Here is a 24,953-nt window from a genome sequence, read left to right as displayed (position 1 = left end):
TGTGTGTGTGGGGGTGTTTGGGTGTGTGTGTGTGGGGGTGTTTGGGTGTGTGTGTGTGGGGGTGTTTGGGTGTGTGTGTGTGGGGGTGTTTGGGTGTGTGTGTGTTTGGGTGTCTGGGGGTGGGTGTGTGTCTGGGTGTGGGGGTGGGTGTGTGTCTGGGTGTGGGGGTGGGTGTGTGTCTGGGTGTGGGTGTGTATGTATGTCTGGGTGTAGGGGTGTGTGTGTGTCTGGGTGTAGGGGTGTGTGTGTGTCTGGGTGTGGGGGGTGTGTGTGTGTCTGATTAGATTAGATTACTTACAGTGTGGAAACAGGCCCTTCGGCCCAACAAGTCCACACCGACCCGCCGAAGCGTAACCCACCCATACCCCTTTACCTAACACTACGGGCAATTTAGCATGGCCAATTCACCTGACTTGCACATCTTTGGACTGTGGGGGGAAACCGGAGCACCCGGAGGGTGTGTGGGTGGGTGTGTGGGTGGGTGTGTGGGTGGGTGTGTGGGTGGGTGGGGGTGTTTGGGTGTGTGTGTGTGGGGGTGTTTGGGTGTGTGTGTGGGGGGGGTGTTTGGGTGTGTGTGTGGGGGGGGTGTTTGGGTGTGTGTGTGGGGGGGGGTGTTTGGGGGTGTGTGTGTGTGGGGGGGTGTTTGGGTGTGTGTGTGTGTAGGCGTGTTTGGGTGTGTGTGTGTGGGGGTGTTTGGGTGTGTGTGTGGGGGTGTTTGGGTGTGTGTGTGTGGGGGTGTTTGGGTGTGTGTGTGTGGGGGTGTTTGGGTGTGTGTGTGGGGGTGTTTGGGTGTGTGTGTGGGGGTGTTTGGGTGTGTGTGTGGGGGTGTTTGGGTGTGTGTGTGTGTGGGGGTGTTTGGGTGTGTGTGTGTGTGGGGGTGTTTGGGTGTGTGTGTGTGTGGGGGTGTTTGGGTGTGTGTGTGTGTGGGGGTGTTTGGGTGTGTGTGTGTGGGGGTGTTTGGGTGTGTGTGTGTGGGGGTGTTTGGGTGTGTGTGTGTGGGGGTGTTTGGGTGTGTGTGTGTGGGGGTGTTTGGGTGTGTGTGTGTGTGGGGGTGTTTGGGTGTGTGTGTGTGGGGGTGTTTGGGTGTGTGTGTGTGGGGGTGTTTGGGTGTGTGTGTGTGGGGGTGTTTGGGTGTGTGTGGGGGGGTGTTTGGGTGTGTGTGGGGGGGTGTTTGGGTGTGTGTGTGTGGGGGTGTGTGTGTGTCTGCGTGTGGGAGTGGGGGTGTCTGGGTGTAGAGGTGTGTGTGTGTCGGTGTCGGTGTGGGTGTGTGTCTGGGTGTGGGTGTGTGTTTGTGGGTGTAGGGGTGTGTGTGTGTCTGTGTGTAGGGGTGTGTGTCTGCGTGTGGGGGTGGGGTTGTCTGGGTGTGGGCGGGTGTGTGTCTGTCTGGGTGTAGAGGTGTGTGTGTGTGTCTGTCTGAGTGTGTGTGTGTGTCTGTCTGGGTGTGTATGTGTGGGTGTGGGTGTGGGTTTGTGTGTGTGTCTGGGTGTAGAGGTGTGTCTGTGTGTGTGTGGGATGTGTATGTGTGTCTGGGTGTGGGGGTGTGTGTGTGTGTGTCTGGGTGTGGGGGTGTGTGTGTCGGTGTGGGTCTGTGTGTGTGTGTCTGGGTGTGGGTGTGTATGTATGTCTGGGTGTAGGGGTGTGTGTGTCTGGGTGTAGGGGTGTGTGTGTGTCTGGGTGTAGGGGTGTGTGTGTGTCTGGGTGTAGGGGTGTGTGTGTGTGTCTGGGTGGGGGTGTGTGTGTATGTCTGGGTGTAGGGGTGTGTGTGTGTGTCTGGGTGGGGGTGTGTGTCTGGGTGTTGGGGTGTGTGTGGGTGGGTGGGTGTGTGGGTGGGTGTGTGGGTGGGTGTGTGTGTGGGTGGGGGTGTTTGGGTGTGTGTGTGTGGGGGTGTTTGGGTGTGTGTGTGTGGGGGTATTTGGGTATGTGTGTGTGGGGGGGTGTTTGGGTGTGTGTGTGGGGGGGGTGTTTGGGTGTGTGTGTGGGGGGGGTGTTTGGGTGTGTGTGTGGGGGGGGGTGTTTGGGGGTGTGTGTGTGTGTGGGGGTGTTTGGGTGTGTGTGTGTGTAGGCGTGTTTGGGTGTGTGTGTGTGGGGGTGTTTGGGTGTGTGTGTGGGGGTGTTTGGGTGTGTGTGTGTGGGGGGGTGTTTGGGTGTGTGTGTGTGGGGGTGTTTGGGTGTGTGTGTGTGGGGGTGTTTGGGTGTGTGTGTGGGGGTGTTTGGGTGTGTGTGTGTGGGGGTGTTTGGGTGTGTGTGTGTGGGGGTGTTTGGGTGTGTGTGTGTGGGGGTGTTTGGGTGTGTGTGTGTTTGGGTGTCTGGGGGTGGGTGTGTGTCTGGGTGTGGGGGTGGGTGTGTGTCTGGGTGTGGGGGTGGGTGTGTGTCTGGGTGTGGGGGTGGGTGTGTGTCTGGGTGTGGGGGTGGGTGTGTGTCTGGGTGTGGGGGTGTGTGTGTCTGGGTGTGGGTGTGTGTGTCTGGGTGTGGGTGTGTGTGTCTGGGGGTGGGTGTGTGTGTCTGGGGGGTGTGTGTGTGGTGGGTGTGTGTGTGTGTGTCTGAGTGTGGGTGTGTGTGTCTGGGTGTAGGGTGTGTGTGTGTGTCTGGGTGTAGGCGGTGTGTGTGTGTCTGGGTGTAGGGGTGTGGGTGTGTGTGTGGGTGTGGGTGTGGGGGGGTGTGTGTGTCTGGGTGTGGAGGTTTCGGTGTGGGTCTGTGTGTGTGTGCCGGTGTGGGTCTGTGTGTGTGTGTCTGGGTGTGGGTGTGTGTGTATGTCTGCGTGGGGGTGTGTGTGTGTGTGTCTGGGTGTACGGGTGTGTGTGTGTCTGGGTGCGGGTGTGTGTGTGTGTCTGGGTGTAGGGGTGTGTGTGTGTGTCTGGGTGTAGGGGTGTGTGTCTGGGTGTGGGTGTGTGTGTGTGTCTGGGTGTGGGTGTGTGTGTGTGTCTGGGTGTGGGTGTGTGTGTGTCTGGGTGTAGGGGTATGTGTCTGGGTGTAGGTGTGTGTGGGGGTGTGTGTGTGGGGGGGGGGGTGTGTGTGGGGGGGCTGTGTGTGTGGGGGGGCTGTGTGTGTGGGGGGGTGTGTGTGTGGGGGGGTGTGTGTGTGGGGGGGTGTGTGTGTGGGTGTGTGTGTGTGTGGGTGGGGGGGGTGTGAGTGGGGGGGGGTGTGGGTGGTGGGGGGGTGTGGGTGTGGGGGGAGGTGTGGGTGTGTGTGGGTGTGGGGGGAGGTGTGGGTGGGTGTGTGGGGTGGGTGTGGGTGTGGGGGGGTGTGGGGGTGGGTGTGGGTGGGGGGAGGTGTGGGTGTGTGTGGGTGTGGGTGTGTGGGGTGGGTGTGGGTGTGGGGGGGGTGTGGGGGTGGGTGTGGGTGTGGGGGTGGGGGTGGGTGTGGGGGGGTGTGGGGGTGGGTGTGGGTGTGGGGGTGGGTGTGGGGGGGGTGTGGGTGTGGGGGGGTGTGGGTGTTGGGGGGTGTGGGTGTTGGGGGTGGGTGTGTGTGGGTGTTGGGGGTGGGTGTGTGTGTGTGGGGGGGTGGGTCTGGGTGTGGGTGTGTGTGTGTCTGGGTGTGGGCAGGTGTGTGTGTCTGGGTGTAGGGGGGTGTGTGGGTGTGGGTGTGTGTGTGTCTGGGTGTAGGGGGGTGTGTGGGTGTGTGTGTGTCTGGGTGTAGGAGGGGTGTGTGTGTGTCTGGGTGTAGGAGGGGTGTGTGTGTGTCTGGGTGTAGGGGGGGTGTGTGTGTGTCTGGGTGTAGGGGGGGTGTGTGTGTGTCTGGGTGTAGGGGGGTGTGTGTGTGTCTGGGTGTAGGGGGGTGTGTGTGTCTGGGTGTAGGGGTGTGTGTGGGTGTGTGTGTGTCTGAGTGTAGGGGTGTGTGTGTGTGTCTGGGTGTAGGGGTGTGTGTGTCTGGGTGTGGGTGTGTGTGTGTGTGTCTGGGTGTGGGTGTGTGTGTGTGTGTCTGGGTGTGGGCAGGTGTGTGTGTCTGGGTGTGGGCAGGTGTGTGTGTCTGGGTGTGGGCAGGTGTGTGTGTCTGGGTGTAGGGGGGTGTGTGTGTCTGGGTGGGGGGGTGTGTCTGGATGTAGGGGTGTGTGTGTGTCTGGGTGTGGGTGTGTGTGTGTCTGGGTGTGGATGTGTGTGTATGTCTGGGTGTGGGTGTGTGTGTATGTCTGGGTGTGGGTGTGTGTGTATGTCTGGGTGTAGGGGTGTGTATGTCTGGGTGTAGGTGTATGTGTCTGGGTGTAGGGGTGTGGGGAGTGTGTGTGTCTGGGTGTGGGGGGTGTGTGTGTCTGGGTGTGGGGGGTGTGTGTGTCTGGGTGTGGGGGGTGTGTGTGTCTGGGTGTAGGGGGGTGTGTGTGTCTGGGTGGGGGTGTGTGTCTGGATGTAGGGGTGTGTGTGTGTCTGGGTGTGTGTGTGTCTGGGTGTGGATGTGTGTGTGTGTCTGGGTGTGGGTGGGGGTGTGGGTGGGTGTGTGGGTGGGGGTGTGTCTGCGGGTGGGGGTGTGTCTGGGGGTGGGTGTGTGTCTGGGGGTGGGTGTGTGTCTGGGGGTGTGTGTCTGGGGGTGTGTGTGTGGTGGGTGTGTGTGTGTCTGAGTGTGGGTGTGTGTGTCTGGGTGTAGGGGGTGTGTGTCTGGGTGTGGGGGTGTGTGGGTGTGTGTGTGTCTGGGGGTGGGTGTGTGTCTGGGGGTGTGTGTGTGGTGGGTGTGTGTGTGTGTGTCTGAGTGTGGGTGTGTGTGTCTGGGTGTAGGGGGTGTGTGTGTGTCTGGGTGTAGGCGGTGTGTGTGTGTCTGGGTGTAGGGGTGTGGGTGTGTGTGTGGGTGTGGGTGTGGGGGGTTGTGTGTGTCTGGGTGTGGAGGTTTCGGTGTGGGTCTGTGTGTGTGTGTCGGTGTGGGTCTGTGTGTGTGTGTCTGGGTGTGGGTGTGTGTGTATGTCTGTGTGGGGGTGTGTGTGTGTGTGTGTCTGGGTGTAGGGGTGTGTGTGTGTCTGGGTGCGGGGAGTGTGTGTCTAGGTGTGTGTGTGTGTGTCTGGGTGTAGGGGTGTGTGTGTGTGTCTGGGTGTGGGTGTGTGTGTGTCTGGGTGTGGGTGTGTGCGTGTCTGGGTGTGGGTGTGTGTGTGTGTCTGGGTGTGGGTGTGTGTGTGTGTCTGGGTGTGTGTGTGTGTGTCTGGGTGTCTGGGTGTAGGGGTGTGTGTATGCCTGGGTGTAGGGGTATGTGTCTGGGTGTAGGTGTGTGTGGGGGGGTGTGTGTGTGTGGGGGTGTTTGGGTGTGTGTGTGTGGGGGTGTTTGGGTGTGTGTGTGTGGGGGTGTTTGGGTGTGTGTGTGGGGGGGGTGTTTGGGGGTGTGTGTGTGTGTGGGGGTGTTTGGGTGTGTGTGTTGGGGGGGGTGTTTGGGGGTGTGTGTGTGTGTGGGGGTGTTTGGGTGTGTGTGTGTGGGGGTGTTTGGGTGTGTGTGTGTGGGGGTGTTTGGGTGTGTGTGTGTGGGGGTGTTTGGGTGTGTGTGTGGGGGGGGTGTTTGGGGGTGTGTGTGTGTGTGGGGGTGTTTGGGTGTGTGTGTGTGTGGGGGGGGTGTTTGGGTGTGTGGGGGGGGTGTTTGGGTGTTGTGTGTGGGGGTGTTTGGGTGTGTGTGTGTGTGGGGGTGTTTGGGTGTGTGTGTGTGGGGGTGTTTGGGTGTGTGTGTGGGGGGGGTGTTTGGGGGTGTGTGTGTGGGGGGGGTGTTTGGGGGTGTGTGTGTGTGTGGGGGTGTTTGGGTGTGTGTGTGGGGGGGGTGTTTGGGGGTGTGTGTGTGTGGGGGTGTTTGGGTGTGTGTGTTGGGGGGGGTGTTTGGGGGTGTGTGTGTGTGTGGGGGTGTTTGGGTGTGTGTGTGTGGGGGTGTTTGGGTGTGTGTGTGTGGGGGTGTTTGGGTGTGTGTGTGTGGGGGTGTTTGGGTGTGTGTGTGTGTGGGGGGGGGTGTTTGGGTGTGTGTGTGTGGGGGTGTTTGGGTGTGTGGGGGGGTGTTTGGGTGTGTGTGTGGGGGTGTTTGGGTGTGTGTGTGGGGGGGGTGTTTGGGTGTGTGTGTGTGGGGGTGTTTGGGTGTGTGTGTGTGGGGGTGTTTGGGTGTGTGTGTGGGGGGGGGTGTTTGGGGGTGTGTGTGTGTGTGGGGGTGTTTGGGTGTGTGTGTGTGGGGGGGTGTTTGGGTGTGTGTGTGTGGGGGTGTTTGGGTGTGTGTGTGTGTGGGGGTGTTTGGGTGTGTGTGTGTGTGGGGGTGTTTGGGTGTGTGTGTGTGTGGGGGTGTTTGGGTGTGTGTGTGTGTGGGGGTGTTTGGGTGTGTGTGTGTGGGGGTGTTTGGGTGTGTGTGTGTGGGGGTGTTTGGGTGTGTGTGGGTGGGGGTGTTTGGGTGTGTGTGTGTGGGGGTGTTTGGGTGTGTGTGTGTGGGGGGGTGTTTGGGTGTGTGTGTTTGGGGGGGTGTTTGGGTGTGTGTGTGTGGGGGGGTGTTTGGGTGTGTGTGTGTGGGGGGGTGTTTGGGTGTGTGTGTTTGGGGGGGTGTTTGGGTGTGTGTGTGTGGGGGGGTGTTTGGGTGTGTGTGTGTGGGGGGGTGTTTGGGTGTGTGTGTGTGGGGGTGTTTGGGTGTGTGTGTGGGGGGGGGTGTTTGGGTGTGTGTGTGTGGGGGTGTTTGGGTGTGTGTGTGGGGGGGGGTGTTTGGGTGTGTGTGTGTGTGTGGGGGTGTTTGGGTGTGTGTGTGGGGGGGTGTTTGGGTGTGTGTGTGTGGGGGTGTTTGGGTGTGTGTGTGTGGGGGGGTGTTTGGGTGTGTGTGTGTGGGGGGGGTGTGTGGGTGTGTGTGGGTGGGGGTGTTTGGGTGTGTGTGGGTGGGGGTGTTTGGGTGTGTGTGGGTGGGGGTGTTTGGGTGTGTGTGGGTGGGGGTGTTTGGGTGTGTGTGTTTGGGGGGGTGTTTGGGTGTGTGTGTGTGGGGGGGTGTTTGGGTGTGTGTGTGTGGGGGGGTGTTTGGGTGTGTGTGTGTGGGGGTGTTTGGGTGTGTGTGTGGGTGGGGGTGTTTGGGTGTGTGTGTGTGGGGGGGTGTTTGGGTGTGTGTGTGTGGGGGGGTGTTTGGGTGTGTGTGTGTGGGGGGGTGTTTGGGTGTGTGTGTGTGGGGGGGTGTTTGGGTGTGTGTGTGTGGGGGGGTGTTTGGGTGTGTGTGTGTGGGGGGGTGTTTGGGTGTGTGTGTGTGGGGGGGTGTTTGGGTGTGTGTGTGTGGGGGGGTGTTTGGGTGTGTGTGTGTGGGGGGGTGTTTGGGTGTGTGTGTGTGTGGGGGGGTGTTTGGGTGTGTGTGTGTGGGGGGGGGTGTTTGGGTGTGTGTGTGTGTGTGGGGGGGTGTTTGGGTGTGTGTGTGTGTGGGGGGGTGTTTGGGTGTGTGTGTCTGTGGGGGTGTTTGGGTGTGTGTGTGTGGGGGTGTTTGGGTGTGTGTGTGTTTGGGTGTCGGGGTGTGTGTGTCTGGGTGTGGGTGTGTGTGTGTCTGGGTGTGCGTCTGGGGGTGGGTGGGTGTGGTGGGTGTGTGTGTGTGTGTGTGTCTGAGTGTGGGTGTGTGTGTCTGGGTGTAGGGGGTGTGTGTGTGTCTGGGTGTAGGGATGTGGGTGTGGGTGTGGGGGGGTGTGTGTGTCTGGGTGTGGGGGGTGTCGGTGTGGGTCTGTGTGTGTGTATGTCTGCGTGGGGGTGTGTGTGTGTGTCTGGGTGTGGGTGTAGGGGTATGTGTCTGGGTGTAGGGGTATGTGTCTGGGTGTAGGTGTGTGTGGGGGGGTATGTGTGTGGGGGGGTGTGTGTGGGGGGGGTGGGTGTGTGGGTGTGTGTGTGTGTGTGGGGGGGGGTGTGGGTGTGGGTGTGTGTGGGTGTGTGTGTGTGGGGGCGGTGTGGGGGTGGGTGGGGGTGTGGGGGTGGGTGTGTGTGTGTGGGGGAGGGTGTGGGGGTGGGTGTGTGTGTGTGGGGGGGTGTGGGTGTGGGGGGGTGTGGGTGTGGGCGGGGTGTGGGTGTTGGGGGTGGGTGTGTGTGTGGGGGTGTGTGTGTGGGGGTGGGTGTGTGGGGGTGGGTGTGTGGGGGTGGGTGTGTGGGGGTGGGTGTGTGGGGGTGGGTGTGTGGGGGTGGGTGTGTCTGGGTGGGTGTGTCTGGGTGGGTGTGTCTGGGTGTGTGTGTCTGGGTGTGTGTGTCTGGGTGTGTGTGTCTGGGTGTGTGTGTCTGGGTGTGTGTGTCTAGGTGTGGGCAGGTGTGTGTGTCTGGGTGTAGGGGGGTGTGTGGGTGTGGGGGGGTGTGTGGGTGTGTGTGTGTCTGGGTGTAGGGGGTGTGTGTGTGTGTCTGGGTGTAGGGGGTGTGTGTGTGTGTCTGGGTGTAGGGGGGTGTGTGTGTGTCTGGGTGTAGGGGGTGTGTGTGTGTGTCTGGGTGTAGGGGGGTGTGTGTGTGTCTGGGTGTGGGTGTGTGTGTGTGTGTCTGGGTGTGGGCAGGTGTGTGTGTCTGGGTGTGGGCAGGTGTGTGTGTCTGGGTGTAGGGGGGTGTGTGTGTCTGGGTGGGGGGGTGTGTCTGGATGTAGGGGTGTGTGTGTGTCTGGGTGTGGGTGTGTGTGTGTCTGGGTGTGGATGTGTGTGTATGTCTGGGTGTGGGTGTGTGTGTATGTCTGGGTGTGGGTGTGTGTGTATGTCTGGGTGTAGGGGTGTGTATGTCTGGGTGTAGGTGTATGTGTCTGGGTGTAGGGGTGTGGGGAGTGTGTGTGTCTGGGTGTGGGGGGTGTGTGTGTCTGGGTGTGGGGGGTGTGTGTGTCTGGGTGTGGGGGGTGTGTGTGTCTGGGTGTAGGGGGGTGTGTGTGTCTGGGTGGGGGTGTGTGTCTGGATGTAGGGGTGTGTGTGTGTCTGGGTGTGTGTGTGTCTGGGTGTGGATGTGTGTGTGTGTCTGGGTGGGGGTGTGGGTGGGTGTGTGGGTGGGGGTGTGTCTGCGGGTGGGGGTGTGTCTGGGGGTGGGTGTGTGTCTGGGGGTGGGTGTGTGTCTGGGGGTGTGTGTCTGGGGGTGTGTGTGTGGTGGGTGTGTGTGTGTCTGAGTGTGGGTGTGTGTGTCTGGGTGTAGGGGGTGTGTGTCTGGGTGTGGGGGTGTGTGGGTGGGTGTGTGTCTGGGGGTGGGTGTGTGTCTGGGGGTGTGTGTGTGGTGGGTGTGTGTGTGTGTGTCTGAGTGTGGGTGTGTGTGTCTGGGTGTAGGGGGTGTGTGTGTGTCTGGGTGTAGGCGGTGTGTGTGTGTCTGGGTGTAGGGGTGTGGGTGTGTGTGTGGGTGTGGGTGTGGGGGGTTGTGTGTGTCTGGGTGTGGAGGTTTCGGTGTGGGTCTGTGTGTGTGTGTCGGTGTGGGTCTGTGTGTGTGTGTCTGGGTGTGGGTGTGTGTGTATGTCTGTGTGGGGGTGTGTGTGTGTGTGTGTCTGGGTGTAGGGGTGTGTGTGTGTCTGGGTGCGGGGAGTGTGTGTCTAGGTGTGTGTGTGTGTGTCTGGGTGTAGGGGTGTGTGTGTGTGTCTGGGTGTGGGTGTGTGTGTGTCTGGGTGTGGGTGTGTGCGTGTCTGGGTGTGGGTGTGTGTGTGTGTCTGGGTGTGGGTGTGTGTGTGTGTCTGGGTGTGTGTGTGTGTGTCTGGGTGTAGGGGTGTGTGTATGCCTGGGTGTAGGGGTATGTGTCTGGGTGTAGGTGTGTGTGGGGGGGTGTGTGTGTGTGGGGGTGTTTGGGTGTGTGTGTGTGGGGGTGTTTGGGTGTGTGTGTGTGGGGGTGTTTGGGTGTGTGTGTGGGGGGGGTGTTTGGGGGTGTGTGTGTGTGTGGGGGTGTTTGGGTGTGTGTGTTGGGGGGGGTGTTTGGGGGTGTGTGTGTGTGTGGGGGTGTTTGGGTGTGTGTGTGTGGGGGTGTTTGGGTGTGTGTGTGTGGGGGTGTTTGGGTGTGTGTGTGTGGGGGTGTTTGGGTGTGTGTGTGGGGGGGGTGTTTGGGGGTGTGTGTGTGTGTGGGGGTGTTTGGGTGTGTGTGTGTGTGGGGGGGGTGTTTGGGTGTGTGGGGGGGGTGTTTGGGTGTTGTGTGTGGGGGTGTTTGGGTGTGTGTGTGTGTGGGGGTGTTTGGGTGTGTGTGTGTGGGGGTGTTTGGGTGTGTGTGTGGGGGGGGTGTTTGGGGGTGTGTGTGTGGGGGGGGTGTTTGGGGGTGTGTGTGTGTGTGGGGGTGTTTGGGTGTGTGTGTGGGGGGGGTGTTTGGGGGTGTGTGTGTGTGGGGGTGTTTGGGTGTGTGTGTTGGGGGGGGTGTTTGGGGGTGTGTGTGTGTGTGGGGGTGTTTGGGTGTGTGTGTGTGGGGGTGTTTGGGTGTGTGTGTGTGGGGGTGTTTGGGTGTGTGTGTGTGGGGGTGTTTGGGTGTGTGTGTGTGTGGGGGGGGGTGTTTGGGTGTGTGTGTGTGGGGGTGTTTGGGTGTGTGGGGGGGTGTTTGGGTGTGTGTGTGGGGGTGTTTGGGTGTGTGTGTGGGGGGGGTGTTTGGGTGTGTGTGTGTGGGGGTGTTTGGGTGTGTGTGTGTGGGGGTGTTTGGGTGTGTGTGTGGGGGGGGTGTTTGGGGGTGTGTGTGTGTGTGGGGGTGTTTGGGTGTGTGTGTGTGGGGGGGTGTTTGGGTGTGTGTGTGTGGGGGTGTTTGGGTGTGTGTGTGTGTGGGGGTGTTTGGGTGTGTGTGTGTGTGGGGGTGTTTGGGTGTGTGTGTGTGTGGGGGTGTTTGGGTGTGTGTGTGTGTGGGGGTGTTTGGGTGTGTGTGTGTGGGGGTGTTTGGGTGTGTGTGTGTGGGGGTGTTTGGGTGTGTGTGGGTGGGGGTGTTTGGGTGTGTGTGTGTGTGTGGGGGGGTGTTTGGGTGTGTGTGTGTGTGTGGGGGGGTGTTTGGGTGTGTGTGTGTGTGGGGGGGTGTTTGGGTGTGTGTGTCTGTGGGGGTGTTTGGGTGTGTGTGTGTGGGGGTGTTTGGGTGTGTGTGTGTTTGGGTGTCGGGGTGTGTGTGTCTGGGTGTGGGTGTGTGTGTGTCTGGGTGTGCGTCTGGGGGTGGGTGGGTGTGGTGGGTGTGTGTGTGTGTGTGTGTCTGAGTGTGGGTGTGTGTGTCTGTGTGTAGGGGGTGTGTGTGTGTCTGGGTGTAGGGATGTGGGTGTGGGTGTGGGTGTGGGGGGGTGTGTGTGTCTGGGTGTGGGGGGTGTCGGTGTGGGTCTGTGTGTGTGTATGTCTGCGTGGGGGTGTGTGTGTGTGTCTGGGTGTGGGTGTAGGGGTATGTGTCTGGGTGTAGGGGTATGTGTCTGGGTGTAGGTGTGTGTGGGGGGGTATGTGTGTGGGGGGGTGTGTGTGGGGGGGGTGGGTGTGTGGGTGTGTGTGTGTGTGTGGGGGGGGGTGTGGGTGTGGGTGTGTGTGGGTGTGTGTGTGTGGGGGCGGTGTGGGGGTGGGTGTGTGTGTGTGGGGGAGGGTGTGGGGGTGGGTGTGTGTGTTTGTGGGGGGGTGTGGGTGTGGGGGGGTGTGGGTGTGGGCGGGGTGTGGGTGTTGGGGGTGGGTGTGTGTGTGGGGGTGGGTGTGTGGGGGTGGGTGTGTGGGGGTGGGTGTGTGGGGGTGGGTGTGTGGGGGTGGGTGTGTGGGGGTGGGTGTGTGGGGGTGGGTGTGTGGGGGTGGGTGTGTCTGGGTGGGTGTGTCTGGGTGTGTGTGTCTGGGTGTGTGTGTCTGGGTGTGTGTGTCTGGGTGTGTGTGTCTAGGTGTGGGCAGGTGTGTGTGTCTGGGTGTAGGGGGGTGTGTGGGTGTGGGGGGGTGTGTGGGTGTGTGTGTGTCTGGGTGTAGGGGGTGTGTGTGTGTGTCTGGGTGTAGGGGGTGTGTGTGTGTGTCTGGGTGTAGGGGGTGTGTGTGTGTGTCTGGGTGTAGGGGGGTGTGTGTGTGTCTGGGTGTAGGGGGTGTGTGTGTGTCTGGGTGTAGGGGGTGTGTGTGTGTGTCTGGGTGTAGGGGGTGTGTGTGTGTGTCTGGGTGTAGGGGGTGTGTGTGTGTGTCTGGGTGTAGGGGGTGTGTGTGTGTCTGGGTGTAGGGGGTGTGTGTGTGTCTGGGTGTAGGGGGGTGTGTGTGTCTGGGTGTGGGCAGGTGTGTGTGTCTGGGTGTAGGGGGGTGTGTGTGTGTCTGGGTGTGGGCAGGTGTGTGTGTCTGGGTGTAGGGGGGTGTGTGTGTCTGGGTGGGGGGGTGTGTCTGGATGTAGGGGTGTGTGTGTCTGGGTGTGGGTGTGTGTGTGTCTGGGTGTGGATGTGTGTGTATGTCTGGGTGTGGGTGGGTGTGTATGTCTGGGTGTAGGGGTGTGTGTATGTCTGGGTGTAGGTGTATGTGTCTGGGTGTAGGGGTGTGGGGAGTGTGTGTGTCTGGGTGTGGGGGGTGTGTGTGTCTGGGTGTGGGGGGTGTGTGTGTGTGTCTGGGTGTGGGGGGGTGTGTGTGTCTGGGTGTGGGGGGGTGTGTGTGTCTGGGTGTGAGGGGTGTGTGTGTCTGGGTGTGAGGGGTGTGTGTGTCTGGGTGTGTGGTGGGTGTGTGTGTGTGTCTGGGTGTGGGGGGTGTGTGTGTGTGTCTGGGTGTGGGTGTGTGTGTGTGTCTGGGTGTGGGTGTGTGTGTGTCTGGGTGTGGGTGTGTGTGTGTCTGGGTGTGGGGGTGTGTGTCTGTGTCTGTGTGTGTGTGTCTGTGTGTAGGGGTGTGTGTGTGTGTCTGTGTGTAGGGGGGTGTATGTATCTGCGTGTGGGGGTGGGGGTGTCTGGGTGTGGGCGGGTGTGTGTGTGTGTGGGTGTGGGTGTGTGTGTGTGTGGGATGTGTGTGTGTGTCTGTGTGTAGGAGTGTGTGTGTGTCTGCGTGTGGGGGTGGGGGTGTCTGGGTGTAGAGGTGTGTGTGTGTCGGTGTGTGTCTGGGTGTGGGTGTGTGGGTGTAGGGGTGTGTGTGTGTCTGCGTGTGGGGGTGGGGTTGTCTGGGTGTAGAGGTGTGTGTGTGTCTGTCTGGGTGTGTATGTGTGTGTGTGGGTGTGGGTTTGTGTGTGTGTATGGGTGTAGAGGTGTGTCTGGGTGTGTGTGTGTGGGATGTGTGTGTGTGTCTGGGTGTAGGGGTGTGTGTGTGTGTCTGGGTGTGGGGGTGTGTGTGTCTGGGGGTGGGGGTGTCTGGGTGTGGGTGGGTGTGTGTGTCTGGGTGTAGAAGTGTGGGTGTGTGTGTGTGTGTCTGGGTGTGGGGGGTGTGTGTGTGTCTGGGTGTAGGAGTGTGTGTGTCGGGGTGTAGGGGGTGGGTGTGTGTGTCTGGGTGTGGGGGGGTGTGTGTGTCTGTGTGTAGGGGTGTGTGTGTCTGCGTGTGGGGGTGGGGTTGTCTGGGTGTAGAGGTGTGTGTGTGTCTGTCTGGGTGTGTATGTGTGTGTGTGGGTGTGGGTTTGTGTGTGTGTCTGGGTGTAGAGGTGTGTCTGGGTGTGTGTGTGGGATGTGTGTGTGTGTGTCTGGGTGTAGGGGTGTGTGTGTGTCTGGGGGTGGGGGTGTGTGTGTCTGGGGGTGGGGGTGTGTGTGTCTGGGGGTGGGGGTGTGTGTCTGTGTGTGTCTGTGTGTAGGGGTGTGTGTGTGTGTGTCTGTGTGTAGGGGGTGTATGTATCTGCGTGTGGGGGTGGGGGTGTCTGGGTGTGGGCGGGGGTGTGGGTGTGTGTGTGTGTCTGGGTGTGTGTTTGTGTGGGATGTGTGTGTGTGTCTGTGTGTAGGAGTGTGTGTGTGTCTGCGTGTGGGGGTGGGGGTGTCTGGGTGTAGAGGTGTGTGTGTGTCGGTGTGGGTGTGTGTGGGTGTAGGGGTGTGTGTGTGTCTGCGTGTGGGGGTGGGGTTGTCTGGGTGTAGAGGTGTGTGTGTGTCTGTCTGGGTGTGTATGTGTGTGTGTGTGTGTGGGTTTGTGTGTGTGTCTGGGTGTAGAGGTGTGTCTGGGTGTGTGTGTGGGATGTGTGTGTGTGTCTGGGTGTAAGGGTGTGTGTGTGTCTGGGTGTGGGGGTGTGTGTGTCTGGGTGTGGGGGTGTGTGTGTCTGGGGGTGGGGGTGTCTGGGTGTGGGTGGGTGTGTGTGTCTGGGTGTAGAGGTGTGGGTGTGTGTGTGTGTGTCTGTGTGTAGGGGGTGTGTTTGTGTCTGGGTGTAGGAGTGTGTGTGTCGGGGTGTAGGGGGTGGGTGTGTGTGTCTGGGTGTGGGGGGGTGTGTGTGTCTGGGTGTGTGTGTGTCTGGGTGTGGGGGGGTGTGTGTGTCTGGGTGTGGGGGGGGTGTGTGTGTCTGGGTGTGTGTGTGTCTGGGTGTGTGTGTGTCTGGGTGTGTGTGTGTCTGGGTGTCTGGGTGTGTGTGGGTCTGGGTGGGGGTGGGGGTGTGTGTGTGTGTCTGGGTGGGGGTGTCTGTGTGTGTGTCTGGGTCTGGGTGGGGGTGGGGGTGTGTGTCTGGGTCTGGGTGGGTGTGTGTGTGTCTGGGTGGGTGTGTCTGTGTGTGTCTGGGTGGGGGTGTCTGTGTGTCTGGGTGGGGGTGGCTGTGTGTCTGGGTGTGTGTGTGTCTGGGTGGGGGTGGCTGTGTGTCTGGGTGGGGGTGGCTGTGTGTCTGGGTGAGGGTGGCTGTGTGTCTGGGTGTGTGTGTGTGTCTGGGTGGGGGTGGCTGTGTGTCTGGGTGGGGGTGTCTGTGTGTCTGGGTGAGGGTGGCTGTGTGTCTGGGTGTGTGTGTCTGGGTGGGGGTGGCTGTGTGTCTGGGTGGGGGTGTCTGTGTGTCTGGGTGTGTGTGTGTCTGGGTGGGGGTGGCTGTGTGTCTGGGTGTGTGTGTGTCTGGGTGGGGGTGTCTGTGTGTCTGGGTGGGGGTGTCTGTGTGTCTGGGTGGGGGTGGCTGTGTGTCTGGGTGTGTGTGTGTCTGGGTGGGGGTGGCTGTGTGTCTGGGTGTGTGTGTGTCTGGGTGGGGGTGTCTGTGTGTCTGGGTGGGGGTGGCTGTGTGTCTGGGTGTGTGTGTGTCTGTGTGTCTGGGTGGGGGTGGCTGTGTGTCTGGGTGGGGGGTGGCTGTGTGTCTGGGTGGGGGGTGGGTGTGTGTCTGGGTGGGGGTGGCTGTGTGTCTGGGTGGGGGTGGCTGTGTGTCTGGGTGTGTGTGTCTGTGTGTCTGGGTGGGGGTGGCTGTGTGTCTGGGTGGGGGGTGGGTGTGTGTCTGGGTGGGGGGTGGGTGTGTGTCTGGGTGGGGGGTGGGTGTGTGTCTGGGTGGGGGGTGGCTGTGTGTCTGGGTGGGGGGTGGCTGTGTGTCTGGGTGGGGGGTGGCTGTGTGTCTGGGTGGGGGTGGCTGTGTGTCTGGGTGGGGGTGGCTGTGTGTCTGGGTGGGGGGTGGGTGTGTGTCTGGGTGGGGGGGTGGGTGTGTGTCTGTGTGGGGGGTGTCTGTGTGTCTGGGTGGGGGGGTGTCTGTGTGTCTGGGTGGGGGGTGTCTGTGTGTCTGGGTGGGGGTGGCTGTGTGTCTGGGTGTGTGTGTGTCTGTGTGTCTGGGTGTGTGTGTGTCTGTGTGTCTGGGTGGGGGGTGGCTGTGTGTCTGGGTGGGGGGTGGCTGTGTGTCTGGGTGGGGGTTGGGTGTGTGTCTGGGTGGGGGTGTCTGTGTGTCTGGGTGGGGGTGGCTGTGTGTCTGGGTGGGGGGTGGCTGTGTGTCTGGGTGGGGGGTGGCTGTGTGTCTGGGTGGGGGTTGGGTGTGTGTCTGGGTGGGGGTGTCTGTGTGTCTGGGTGGGGGTGGCTGAGCCCTCACTGTTGTTTTGCCTGTGCTCCCCTGCCTATGGTATTCTCCCCCCCCGAGCCCCAGCAGGCTGTTTGTGTCCGGTGCCCCCTGTTTCTGACCCCTCCTGTTGTCATTCTCTCCCTGTTTAGGGAAGGACCACGTGTGCAGGTTCATTGGCTGTGGGCGGAATGAGAAGTTTAATTACGTTGTGATGCAACTGCAGGTAAACAACTCGTTTTCTCTCGGGACCTCAGCGCACATCCCCACGAGGGAAGGAGGATTGTCTGGTGTCTGATTGTGTCGTGCTGACTCCTCCTCACACTCCGTCAAACTGCTCTTCCCTCATCACGGACGCGTTCCCATGACTGCACCTCATCGTCCCTCACTCACTGCCTCACATCATGGACTTGAATGTGGTGGGAGATATGAAGCATTGTGAGCAATGCCCCAGCTCTCTCCTCTGGTCAAACTGCTTGTTGTATTCCCAGCTGCTGTTGGTTCAGTATGGGCTCCAGCCCTCCACCGCAACCTCTCTTTGTAAACTGCTCTCTCCTCAATAATTGGTTTGTAAGTCTCTGAGACTGAGACTGAGACTGTTCAGTCAGCTGCCTCTAACCCTTTCCCCAGCCAATCTCTCCCCATTTCCTTGGATACTTGCCCATGGATGGGAGTACAGCACCCCCACCTCCATCTCTGGGACTCTCTCCCCCATTCCCTGTCTATGTACAGTGTGTCCCACACTGAGTACAGTAACCCCCACCCACCTCCATCTCTGGGACTCTCTCCCCTATTCCCTGTCTGTGTACAGTAACCCCCACCCACCTCCATCTCTGGGACCCTCTCCCCTATTCCCTGTCTGTGTACAGTAACCCCCACCCACCTCCATCTCTGGGACCCTCTCCCACATTCCCTGTCTGTGTACAGTAACCCCCACCCACCTCCATCTCTGGGACCCTCTCCCCCCTCGCCACCTGTGCCTCTCTGTACATTTCCAGTGCATCCTGATGGCCCAGTTTTGTGTTAGCAGGATCTCACTGTCGTGTCCTCAGCAGTTGGTCTGTGGTTGTGTCACTGACCCTGCTGCCTTGACATTGACATTGTCCTTCAGTCAGCCAACTGTCTGATATAGAACCACACTGTCTACAATCTTTGTATTGTCTTTGTCTCTGAGGAGCACCTGACCACGTATCTGTGCCATCACCAAGTGTATTTCTTATCACCTCTTTCACAGAAAACCACAAACTGCTGGAGAAACTCAGCAGGATTGGTAGTGTCAGTGGAGAGAGAAAGAGTTAATGTTTTGAGCCTGGTATTTAATCTCAGGATAAAGGGGTGCCAATTTCAGATCAAGATGAGCAGAAATGTCTTTCCTCGGAGGTCTGTGTGTTTGTGACTAGTTGCCAGAGAATGCTGTGGGAACAGAATCCTTGTGTAGAGAATCCTTGGAGAGAGAGAGAGAGAGATTCTTGATCATCGGGAAATCAACGGTTCCAGGGAAAGGGCAGGAAAGTGGAGGTGAGGAATGCTGGATCAGCCCTGATCCTATTGAATGGTGGGGCAGGCTCGAGGGGCTGAATGGCCTCCTCCTGTTCCTATTTCTGACAGGGTTGCTGCAGTGCTGTGAAACCAAGGCAGATGTTGGTGTGAGAGCACCGTGGGTGTGTTCAAGTGGCAGGTAACTCGAAGCTTGGGGTATTTATTTTTGCAGACAGAATGTCGATGTTCTGTGAAGCGATCTCCCAGTGTGGAGGAGACCACATTGTGAGCAGTGAGTGCAGTCGACTGGATGGTGAGAGGTTTGGGCCCTTGGGTACTGAGGATAGGGGAAGGAAGTAAATGGGGAGGTGTTCCACCTTCCGCAGTTGCATGGGAAGGTGCCATGAGGCAATGGGAAAGGAGGAGTTGGGGACCTGCAAGGGGAGGGGAATCTGTGTCTGGAGGTGACAGAAATGGCAGCTAATGATCCTCCGGATGTGGATGCTGGTGGGATGGTAGGTAAGGACAAGGAGGAACCCTCTTGCTGTTGTGGGAGGGAAGAGAGGGGGTAAGGGCAGAGATGTGGGAGATGGGTTGGACCTGGCTATGGGTCCTGTCAGCAATGGTGCTGGGGAATCCTGAGTTTAGGAAGAAGGTGGATGTTTCAGATGCCCTTTTGTGAAGTCGGCCTCATCGAATGTGATGGAGGTTGAGGAACTGGGAGAATGGAGTCGATTCTTTCCAGCCAGCAGGGTGTGAGGATGGATAGTCGAGGTAACTGTGGGGGTTAGTGATCCTCTCGAATGGTCGAACAGGAGAAAGTAAGGACTGTCTGTGCCTGCTCTCGCCAACATCGAGGCACTGAGTAGCGTCGGCTCGATTGAAGGAAATACAAGTGAAAGGTGTCGAGGGGGATATTGGACAGTGAGGAAGGAGGAGATGAGTGAGCAAGTGTTACACCTTCCGTGGTTGTGGGGAAGATGCCATGGGATGTGGGGAGTGGAGGAGGAGTGGACCAGGGAAGACCGTCCCACAGAGGGAACGGTCTGTGGAAGGCTGAGAGGGAGGTGAGGGCAGTATTATGTCACATTTCACTTTGTCAACTTCCCCAGTGTCACCTGGGACAAAAACAGGAAGGTACAGAGGGGGCGCATTCCTTCGAAAGTGTCCAGGAGAGCTTTCTGCATCAGCACATAGAAAGTCCGGGGGTGGGGGGGTGGGGGGGGGGGGGGGGGGGGGTGGTGGTGGTGGTGGTTGTGGTTAATCTCCAGAAAGGGAGCCAGTCAGTTGTAGCTGAAGCTGTAGGGGAGTATTTCTGCGATAATGATCAGCCTAGCTGAGATGGAAGGTCATTATGGATAAGGTCAAAGATGGATTGGAAACAGAGTGGGATGCAGGGTGGGGAAGGAAAGGTGTAACTGGCATCAGAGACAGTCCAGAGAAGGTTCACTTGGCTGCTCCTGGGTACCAGGCAACGGCGAGCCTATGTTCTTTGACATTCAGAAGAATGACAGGTGACCTTATTGAAATGTGTAAGATATTAATGGGGTTGACAGGATTAATGTGGAGAGATTGTTCCTGCCACACACAACTGATCCTGTCCTCCCTTGCTTTATGATTCGGAGATGCCGGGGTTGGGCTGGGGTGGACAAAGTTAAAAATCACACAACACCAGGTTACAGTCCAACAGATTTAATTGGAAGCACTAGCTATTGGAGCGTCACTCCTTCATCAGGTGATGAAGGAGCGTCACTCCGAAAGCTAGTGTGCTTCCAATTAAACCTGTTGGACTGTAACCTGGTGTTGTGTGATTTTTCTCTTGATTTAATTTCTCTCCCTTGTTCTAGTCCCTCCCCACTTCTGTGATTTGTCTGCCACGTTACTTTGGTTTCAATAATTGCCAGCAGCGGCTGCCTCCCGTTTTTCTCTGGTTCCAGTCCTACCCCAGCGCCCACCCACAGCTCTCTGGTACATTTGATAACACAGAGCCATAGAGTCAGACAGCACAAATCAACCAGCCCAGAATCCCAAACTCAACCAGTCCCAGCTGCCTGCTGCTGGCTCTTATCCCTCCAAACCTTTCCTAGCCATGTACATCTCCAAATGTCTTTAAACTGTATCCACCATCCACCACTTCCTCTGAAAGTTCATTCCACACACAAATCACGCTCTGTGCAAATAAAAACAAAGTTGCTCCTCATGTCCTTTATAAATCTTTCCCTCTTGCCTTAAAAATATGCCCCAAGTCTTAAAATCCCCCATCCTAGGGGAAAGACATCTGCCATTTGCCTTACCTATCCCCCTCGTGATTTTATGAAACTATAAGGTAATCCGTTAACCTCCTACACGGCAGTGAGAGGCCTATCCAGCCTTTCCCCATAACACAGATCCTCCAATCCCAGCAACATCGTGGGAAATCTTCTCTGATTGCAACTCCAGCCTAATAATCTCCTTCCTGTAACAGGGAGACCAGAACTGGACACAGTATTCCCGAAGAAGCCTTACCAATGCCCTGTACAACCTTAATCTAACGTCCCGACTTCCTGTACTCAGTGGTCTGAGCAATGAAGGCAAACATGCGAAACACCTTCTTAACCCCCCCCTGTCTACCTGGGACACAAACTGGAAAGAATTATGTACCTGCACCCCTAGGTCTCTCAGTTTGCAACACTACTCAGGGCCCTACTTTTAATTAAGTCCTACCCTGGTTTTACCAAAGTACAGTACCTCACTTTTATCTGAATTAAACTCCATCTGCCCCTCTCAGCCCATTGACCCAACTGATCAATATCCCTTTGGAATCTTAGATAACCACCTTCACAATCTATTATAGCACCAATTTTGGTGTCATCCGCAAACTTACGAACGATACCTTCTATACGCTCATCTAAGTCATTTATACAAATGACAAACAGAGGTGGACCCCAGCACTGATCCCTGTGGAATACTGCTGGTCACGGGCCTCCAGACTGAAAAACAACCCTCTACCCTTACACTCTGTCTCCATCCTTTAAGCCAATTATCCAATTGGCAAGCTCACCCTAATACCATGTTAACTTTACTAACTACTCTACCATGTGGAACTTGTCAAAGGCGTTACTGAAATCTAGGTAAACAGTATCTACTGTTCTGCCCTCATCAACGTTTTTGGTTACTTCCCAAAAGACTCAGTCAAGTTTGAGAGACATCATTTCCCTCACATTCTCATTCTCTCTCTCTCTCTCTCTCTCACTCACACACTCACTCACTCACTGACAGTGTGCTCGCTCTCTCTCTCTCACTCTCTCTCTCTCCCCCTCCCTCCCTCGCTGATGGGTCTGCGCTCTCTCGTCTCTCTCTCTCCCTCCCTCCTGCTCCCTCCCCCTCCTCGCTGATGGTTCTCTCTCTCTCTCTCTCTCTCTCTCTCTCCTCTCCCTCCCCCCCCCCCCCCCCCCCCCCCTCTCGCTGATGGTTTCTCTCTCTCTCTCTCTCTCTCTCTCTCTCTCTCTCTCCTCTCTCTCTCTCCCCCTCTCTCTCTCTCTCTCTCCTCTCTCTCTCTCTCTCTCTCCCCCCCTCCCCTCCCTCTCACTGATGGTGCGCTCTCTCTCTCTCTCTCTCTCTCTCTCCCCCCCCTCCCTCCCTCTCGCTGATGGTTCTCTCTCTGTCTCTCTCTCTCTCTCTCTCTCTCTCTCTCTCTCTCTCTCTCTCTCTCTCTCTCCCCACCCCCCCCCCCCCCCCCCCCCCCCCCCCCCCCCACTCCCTCCTTCTCGCTGATGGTTCTCTCTCTCTCTCTCTCTCTCTCTCTCTCTCTCTCTCTCTCTCCCCCTCCCTCCCTCTCGCTGATGGTTTTCTCTCTCTCTCTCTCTCTCTCTCTCCTCTCTCTCTCTCTCTCTCTCTCTCTCCCTCCCCCTCCCTCCCCCTCCCGCTCCCTCCCTCTCACCGACGGTTGTGATGTATTGCAGGGCCGTAATCTAGCTGACCTGCGACGTAGCCAGCCTAGAGGGACGTTTACCATGAGCACCACCCTGAGGCTGGGCAAACAGATCCTTCAGTCCATTGAAGCCATCCATTCTGTTGGGTTTCTGCATCGTGACATCAAGCCGGTGAGTGTGAGCACATAGGCAGGTACTCTGTACCCAGAGGAACAGGCTTTCCAGCACTACCCTGCACGCTGCACTGAAACAGCCCTGTCCAAGGATGACAGACACTGCCAGGGAAGCTGGGAGAAGCAGATACAACAGTGTTTAACAGGCATTTTGAGAGATACATGAAGAGGAGAGAATAGCAGGATACAGACCATGTACAGGCTGATGGGATTTGTTTTAAAATACCATCGTGGTTGGCCCAGGCCTGATGGGCCAAAAGGTCTGTTCCTGAGCTGTACTGTTCAAAGTTCAGCGTTCACTGAGTCTGTCTGGGTCCAGTTTGGGCTCTCCACATCTCTGTCTAAATCTCTCTTTGTCTCCCTATCTCTGTCTTACTGAAACTCTCTACGCAGCCCTCTCTCTTTCTCCTCCTTATGATCACAGAATCCCTACAGTGTGGAAACAGGCCATTGGGCCCAACAAGTCCACATCAACCCTCCGCACCATCTCCACCCAGACCCATTCCCCTACCCTATGACCCAACATTTCTGACTGACTTGTGCACCTAGCCCACACACCCCTCAACATTATGGGCAATTGAACATGACCAATCCACCTGACCCTGCACATCTGTGGACTGTGGGAGGAAACCGGAGCACCCAGAGGAAACCCACGCAGACACGGGGAGAATGTGCAAACTCCACACGGATAGTTGCTCGAGGCTGGAATTGAACCCGGGTCCCTGGCGCTGTGAGGCAACAGTGCTAACCACTGAGCCACCGTGCAACCCCTGTCTCTAATCTCCCTTTCTCTGTCCTTCTCTCTCCACTCATCTCTTTGTTTTTATCTCTCTCTCTCTCTGGGTCTCAGCTGCACACTCCATTCCATCCTGAATAAGAATCTTGGCTCAGGATAAAGGGGACAGACATGAGGTGGTTTCTTTTTTGTCTCTTTTAACTGGTTACCTCTCTCTCTCTCTACCACTGAAACCTTCCCACAAACCCCACGCTGTAGTCCAACTTTGCAATGGGACGTTTACCATCGACCTACAGAAAGTGCTACATGTTGGACTTTGGTCTAGCGCGACAGTACACCAACACGAATGGAGAGGTCCGACCGGTAAGTAATCCATCGGCACACAGTCCCACACACACCTGGCTGTTCCCCCAGGGAGAGTCAGTGTGTGTGGGTCTGTTCCCCAGGGAGAGTCAGTGTGGGACTGTCCCCCCAGTGAGAGTCTGTGTGTGTGCGCGTGTGGGACTGTCCCCCAGTGAGAGTCAGTGTGTGTGTGTGGGAATGTCCCCCAGTGAGAGTCAGTGTGTGTGTGTGGGACTGTCCCCCAGTGAGAGTCAGTGTGTGTGTGTGTGGGACTGTCCCCCAGTGAGAGTCAGTGTGTGTGTGGGGACTGTCCCTCCAGTGAGAGTCAGTGTGTGTGTGGGACTGTTCCCCAGTGAGAGTCAGTGTGTGGGACTGTCCCTCAGTGAGAGTCAGTGTGTGTATGTGTGTGTGTGTGTGTGTGTGGGACTGTCCCCCAGTGAGAGTCAGTGTGTGTGTGTGTGGGACTGTCCCCCAGTGAGAGTCAGTGTGTGTGTGTGGGACTGTCCCCCAGTGAGAGTCAGTGTGTGTGTGGGACTGTCCCCCAGTGAGAGTCAGTGTGTGTGTGTGGGACTGTCCCCCAGTGAGAGTCAGTGTGTGTGTGTGTGGGGACTGTCCCCCAGTGAGAGTCAGTGTGTGTGTGGGACTGTCCCTCCAGTGAGAGTCAGTGTGTGTGTGGGACTGTTCCCCAGTGAGAGTCAGTGTGTGGGACTGTTCCCCAGTGAGAGTCAGTGTGTGGGACTGTCCCTCAGTGAGAGTGTGTGTGTGTGGGACTGTCCCCCCAGTGAGAGTCAGTGTATGTGTGTGTGGGACTGTCTCCCCCCGCCAAGTGAGAGTCAGTGTGTGTGTGGGACTGTCCCCCCCCAGTGAGAGTCAATGTGTGTGTGGGACTGTCCCCCAGTCAGAGTCAGTGTGTGTGTGGGACTGTCCCCCAGTGAGAGTCAGTGTTGCTGTGGTTCTGTTTGCCACGCTGGAAGTTTTTGTTGCAAACGTTTCGTCCCCTGTCTAGGTGACATCCTCAGTGCTTGGGAGCCTCCTGTGAAGCGCTTCTGTGGTGTTTCCTCCGGCATTTATAGTGGCCTGTCCCTGCCGCTTCCGGTTGTCAGTTTCAGCTGTCTGCTGTAGTGGCCGGTATATTGGGTCCAGGTTGATGTGTTTGTTGATGGAGTTTGTGGATGAGTGCCATGCTTCTAGGAATTCCCTGGCTGTTCTTTGTTTGGCTTGCCCTATGATAGTAGTGTTGTCCCAGTCAAATTCATGTTGCTTGTTGTCTGCGTGTGTGGCTACTAAGGATACCTGGTCGTGTCGTTTCGTGGCTAGTTGGTGTTCGTGGATCCGGATCGTTAGCTGTCTTCTATGGTCTCATTCGACGTAACGGCACTGTTCACCTCCATTGACTAAGCCCTAGCCAGAGAAACAATAGCCAACCTGCTGAACAGACATAACAGACAACAGGACGTTGAACCCATCAACAAAGACGGCATACTCAAACTACTGGACTTGTGCCTCACAACACACTTCACATTCAACAACCAGATATACGAACAAATCAACGGAACACCCATGGGCTCACCCATCTCTGGACTCATAGCAGAAGCAGTAGTGCAAAGGTTAGAACAAACAGTCTTACCACAAATTCAACCCAAACTCTGGGTCAGATACGTTGATGACACGTTTGTAATCATTAAAAACACAGAAATAGAGAAAACACACACTGGATCATCAACGCCACACTCACAGGAATCCGATTCACTAGAGAAGAAGAAAAGGATAGCCAACTCCCATTCAGAGACGTGATGGTACAGAGAACACCGAACGGAGAATTCACTACAAGGGTACACAGGAAAGCCACACACACAGACCAAGTCCTGAACTACAAAAGCAACCACCCCAACACACACAAAAGAAGTTGCATCAAGACACTATTCAAAAGGGCCACAACACACTGCAGCACACCAGAACTGCAAAAAGAGGAAGAGGAACACCTATACAAGGTATTCACCAAAAAATGGATATCCTCGCAATTTCATCAATAGATGCCTAAGGGAGAGACAATAGAACGAGGATATGCCGCAACCAAAAGGGCTAGCCACACCACCATACGTCAAGAACATCTCTGAAATGACAGCCAGACTACTGCGACCACTAGGACTTATAACAGCACACAAACCAACAGCCACTCTCAGACAACAACTCACCAGAACGAAGGACCCGATACCCAGCATGAGCAAAACTAATGTAGTGTACAAAATCCCATGCAAGGACTGCACAAAACACTACATAGGACAAACAGGAAGACAGCGAACGATCCGCATCCATGAACACCAAATAGCCACGAAACGACACGACCAGCTATCCTTAGTAGCCACACACGCAGACGACAAGCAACATGAATATGACTGGGACAACACTACCATTCTCGGGCAAGCCAAACAAAGAACAGCCAGGGAATTCCTAGAAGCTTGGCACTCATCCACAAACTCCATCAACAAACACATCGACCTGGACCCAATATACCAACCACTACAGCGGACAGCTGAAACCGACAACCGGAAGCGGCAGGGACAGGCCACTATAAACACCGGAGGAAACACCACAGAAGCGCTTCACAGGAGGCTCCCAAGCAACGAACACCCAAGCTACAAATCTTCTCTCAAACTTTGAA

General features: G+C 57.5%; 1 protein-coding gene across 1 annotated transcript in view; it reads left to right on the top strand.

The window, feature by feature from the left end:
• LOC122547319 (tau-tubulin kinase 1-like) overlaps positions 1 to 24,953 on the top strand; it is a 226,303-nt gene that overhangs the window by 12,333 nt on the left and 189,017 nt on the right. Inside the window, exons 2-4 of the mRNA XM_087976604.1 lie at positions 15,803 to 15,876; positions 21,071 to 21,211; positions 22,208 to 22,312. Coding sequence (XP_087832730.1) covers positions 15,803 to 15,876; positions 21,071 to 21,211; positions 22,208 to 22,312 — 320 coding nt within the window. The remainder of the gene's footprint in view (positions 1 to 15,802; positions 15,877 to 21,070; positions 21,212 to 22,207; positions 22,313 to 24,953) is intronic.

Source organism: Chiloscyllium plagiosum, unplaced genomic scaffold (genome assembly GCF_037043375.1).
Source record: "Chiloscyllium plagiosum isolate Xiang-an unplaced genomic scaffold, Cpla_swu_hap1 HiC_scaffold_3, whole genome shotgun sequence".
In the NCBI taxonomy this organism is placed as follows: domain Eukaryota; kingdom Metazoa; phylum Chordata; class Chondrichthyes; order Orectolobiformes; family Hemiscylliidae; genus Chiloscyllium; species Chiloscyllium plagiosum.
Note: the sequence above shows the minus strand (reverse complement) of the source record. Positions and strands in the feature narration are given on the sequence as shown.